This window comes from Salvia hispanica, chromosome 5, assembly GCF_029641045.1.
Source record: "Salvia hispanica isolate PSC_SH4W2 chromosome 5, Shi_PSC_v1, whole genome shotgun sequence".
NCBI classification, from domain to species: Eukaryota; Viridiplantae; Streptophyta; class Magnoliopsida; order Lamiales; family Lamiaceae; genus Salvia; species Salvia hispanica.
The window spans coordinates 13,494,995-13,499,462 of NC_142696.1; the positions used below are offsets into that span (position 1 = coordinate 13,494,995).

General features: G+C 37.1%; 1 protein-coding gene across 1 annotated transcript; it reads right to left on the reverse strand.

Annotated features, from left to right (window-relative positions):
- On the reverse strand, positions 1 to 3,152 carry LOC148926324 (ankyrin repeat-containing protein ITN1-like). Its single transcript, XM_089059605.1, has 4 exons — positions 2,976 to 3,152; positions 2,045 to 2,542; positions 1,324 to 1,733; positions 1 to 1,230 (listed from the first exon to the last, which is right to left on the reverse strand). Exons 1-4 carry the CDS (start codon positions 2,995 to 2,997, stop codon positions 403 to 405), a joined length of 1,758 nt encoding a protein of 585 aa, XP_088915731.1. The 5' UTR covers positions 2,998 to 3,152; the 3' UTR covers positions 1 to 402.
- Positions 3,153 to 4,468: the final 1,316 nt, after the last annotated feature.

Genomic DNA, 4,468 nt, shown 5'->3' on the forward strand with positions numbered 1-4,468 from the left:
TGAAATGAAAAGGCACAAGATTTATAATCTGAGCTTTGTTTACAAAGCAATTTGATACATTAGATGGAATTCAATTTGCTTCCAAAAGCAGCAATAAGAATACATATCTAATCAGTTTGGAGACATGTGGGATCAGCAATTTCAGTAAGCTGTCTTAGAAATTCCTGGTGTCTCTTCTACAAAATCTTTAGCAGCACGCTATATAGACAAAGAAAACGCGCTCCCACGACGCTTCTTTGCCTCTAAAACTACGTACATAGCACCATCAGCAACCAAGAACACTTAAACATACCTTATGCCCAGAAATATAGGAATACTGCATATGTAATGTAGGCATAAGATGTTCGACAACAAGACATCGCGGTCTAATCTCTCCATTTCTGCAAGAGAGATTCTGATACCTCAGAGTGCATAAATCCTGTCAATGTCAGAATTAGAAAACTCGGAATGATGCCATGAGTTTGAGCAGCTCCTGGCGTGTTTCTCTCTTTTCCTTATCGACCTTATCCTTTTCGACCTCACCACATAGTAGGTCATGGTCCCCAGAACCCCGGCCATTATGACTCCTCCGACAACTGTGACCAGTATCGCAGCCCACTGATGCTTACGCCCGACCACAATGTAGGAGGATGCCATGAACGCCACAGAGGTGCAGACAGAGGCCAACCACATCAGTTTGTTGATGACCTCCACCACTCGTCTTTCAGCCTTAGTCTCGCCTCTAACCAGTGTGATCTGAACGACAACAACAGCTAGCGATGTGAAGAGAGCAATCGCGTTGAAGATGAAGAATATTTTGAAGGAGATGCTACTGACTACCACGGCCATTCCGTGGTTGTCGTCTCCACCCGGCACAGTGAAGATGGCAGCGAATGCAACGGTTGCGAAGAGGACTGCAACGACAGTCACCGAGTTGGTGGCATTGTTGATGCCTTCTCGGTGGAGTTTCCTTAGCTCTTTGGCAATGCCATGGACATTTTTGTTTGTTCTCTTTGTTTGTTCGAGCTGGATGTGGACGTCGTTCTTGATTTGAGTCACGGTCTTCCGCAACTCGTCTCTTGGCTGATTCAATTCATTAGCTCTCACAGCTCCATAATGACAGAGGCACTCCTTAATCTCAGACGACTCTTCAGATAGTGGAAGTTCTTCCGCAATGTCAAGAGATGTCTTGCCATCTCGGTTCAGTGCGTTCACATTGGTGTCAGGCAGGCGTAATATCAAATTAACAATCTACAAGGAACACAACATAACCAAATATTAAGTCTTTTTTAATTTGTCAGCATAATATATTTTGGAAAGGTAATACAAGACAAAACATATTACCTTTGCTCGCTTTTTCCTCGTAGCTATGTGTAAAGCAGTGTTGCCAAACTTGTCCGGGAGCATAACTATTGCTGCATCAGCATCTAAGAGATGTTTAACAACTTCCGAGTTAACCCCTTTAACGGCCATATGCAATGCTGTCTGCCATTTCTTGTCCGTCCTCCTAGCTAATTGTGGATCTTTATCGAGCAATGCCTTGACAATGTCCGCATGCCCTTGCCTAGCAGCCAAATGCAACGCGTTCTTCCCATTTGATCTAGCAATTTCTAGCAAGCTGCAGTCCTTTGACAGGAGCTCATCAACTACAGCACTATGACCTCTAGTAGCTGCAGTTATAAGAGGAGTTGCATTTGATGGACCAATTGTTTTACTCAACCCCGGGTTATGATCCAACAGCACTTGCACAATTGCTACAAAATTAAACCATCATTGATGTGAGGCACAGTAGCACATATAAAATATGTTAGCCGTCTTCCAATAACTGATTCATTCGCATTCACATAGCACTATTTACGAGCTTAAACAATTAACATCATCGTGTTATAATAGGTTACTACATGTAGCTTGGCAAACATAATGAGAGGCAATCGAATGCGAGTAATCTAATTTAACATTTATATAAAAATATGGTTTTTCATGATGTCTATTTAGTACTATCAAGAACCATAATTGCAACAGATGGAATGGAGATATATGAACTGATCCAAGATTATGTAATCACCATGGTGTCCTTGACTTGCAGCTATATGCAGAGGATCAAACAACGACCTATTCTTCTTGACAAGTGTTTCCTTGTTTGCATATTTGATCAGCTCTTTAACAACATCAAGATGCCCCTTCTCTGCTGCAGTAAACAACGCTGTCTCTCCCAGCTCATTTCCCTCACTTACGAGTGATGCCCTGATCTCTGCAACCTCCTGGTCGAATTCCGAACCACTTAAACTCCCCACCATTTGAGAATGAATATCTTCGAGTATCTGCTTCACAGCTGCGAGATCACCCCTTTGAGCTGCCAAATGCAGCTCTGTATCATTGTGGCGGCCAGTCACCTGTTTCACGTACTTCTTTCTCCCAACTTGGTCGATCCGCTTCCCTGAATTTGATAGAACAAGAGCTGGGGCAGTAGATGAAGATGGTGATGGTGCGGGCGACGGCTCTGCCAATGGATTGTGGCTTTGTTTGGGGCTAACCAACACTTTCTCTAAATCTCCATCAGCAGCTGCAATATTCAGTTCATTCATTAAACCAATATTATATATTTATTTCTTTTTCCAACCCCATCCATATGATATCCTCTACAAATAAAATTAGTGATTAAACAACCAAAACTATGCATTTCAGTTGCATCTCTCCGAATTTTCCCCAATTCCGAAAACAAAGCCCTCATCAAAAACACAAAGCCCTAAAATAGATGAATTGGTATACTGAAAAACTCAAACAATTGTGCCTTTCCACACACCAATATAATCAGTGATTAAAAATCAAATTTTGATCAAATTAAGTTTCCAACTAAACAAGATTGAATTCGAATTCTGGTGGAAGTTGAATGGAGAATAGTATTGAAGAAGATAGAGAGAGCATTGGAGATGGGGAAAAACAAAAGCAAAAGCAAAAGCAAAAGCAAAAGCAAAAGAGAAAGAAAAGCAACATACCATCTTTGACGGGCGAAGACATGATCGTTGCAAGTCAAGCAAGAGGCTCAGAAATTTGGGAGGAAATTTTGGTGAAGGTGCGAATTGGAAGAGGAAAGTGGGTGATGATGAGAGCATAGGTTGAAAAACTGGGAGCTACACGACAGTACACAAGAAATTGTTGGGAAGCACAAGCCTCCCCCACCAAAAAGAAAGAATGCCCATCTTTAACTCGGATAACCATTGGTCTTATACTAACAATTTCATCAATTTTTAAACGGTTTTAACTCGATTTTGATGGTTTTAACAGTCCCATTTAGGTTAAAATCATTTAAAAATTGATGGAATTGTTAGCGTAGGACCAATTGTGATCCAAGTTAAAATGTTTAGGATGAAAAAATTCAAAAGATAAAATATATGACAAAAATCGTAAAATGGGCATATGTTCAAGACCAGTTTTGGTCTTTACTCTTATTTTTTTGGATGTTTTAACTAAGTGTGTCATTTCTTTCTTTCTTTTAATTAAAAAAATAAAATATATAATCACTTTTATTATATTTTATCACTTATTTTATTTTCTCTTTATATATTTCCTATTCTATTCCATTCTATTACTTTTTAGCATAATTTTTAAATTTTCGTACCCAAAATTTTTGACTCAACTTAATTAAGATGGAAAGAATATATATTTATTTTTAAATAAACATATATAGAAATATACTAATACGCTAACTAATTTAAAATTACAACGTACATTCAATCTCGTGCTGCCCCGTGACACGAAACATGCAATATTATAAACACTAAAATGCAATACAGAGTATAAATTTGTAGAAGTTATAAATAGATTTTGGCAGATTTCATTTTAGTTATAGACATATTGCATATTTTATTGTTGAGTTTTCCATTTTAAATATAGACTGTTTGATTTGCATTTTATATATAGACGGATCGTATTTATATATAGTTTATTTTGCATTGTAGATAATTTATGTTAAAATGCAAAACTTAACAATATAAAATGCAATTTGACGATAACTAAAATGCAATTTGCATAAATCCATCTACAGTTTCACAAATGTATTTTGTATTTTGTGTTTACAATATTGCATGTTTCGTACCACGTGGCAGCACGAGATTATATGCACGTTGTGACTCTAATTAAGGATGCACCCTAATGCTCACCAATATATATATTCTATATTTGAAGTCCCATTTTTTCACTAATTGTTTAATTTTCTAAATAGAAACAGTAGAAAGAATTAGTGAAAATATGGCTTCTAATTTTATAATATTATATAATAAAATTGAGCAGAGTGAATTAATTAAATTTGAGATTCACTTACTAAAAATAATAATAATTAAATGAGATTTGTAATGGAGATTGAATAAAGATTGTAAAATGAAACTTCTACTGGAGAGGGTATTGCCTTTTATGTTATTCAATTTTGATTACGTTTTGTTTGGAGTTCGTTGATATGGCATCAAAATCAAATTAACCATTATTTTATTGG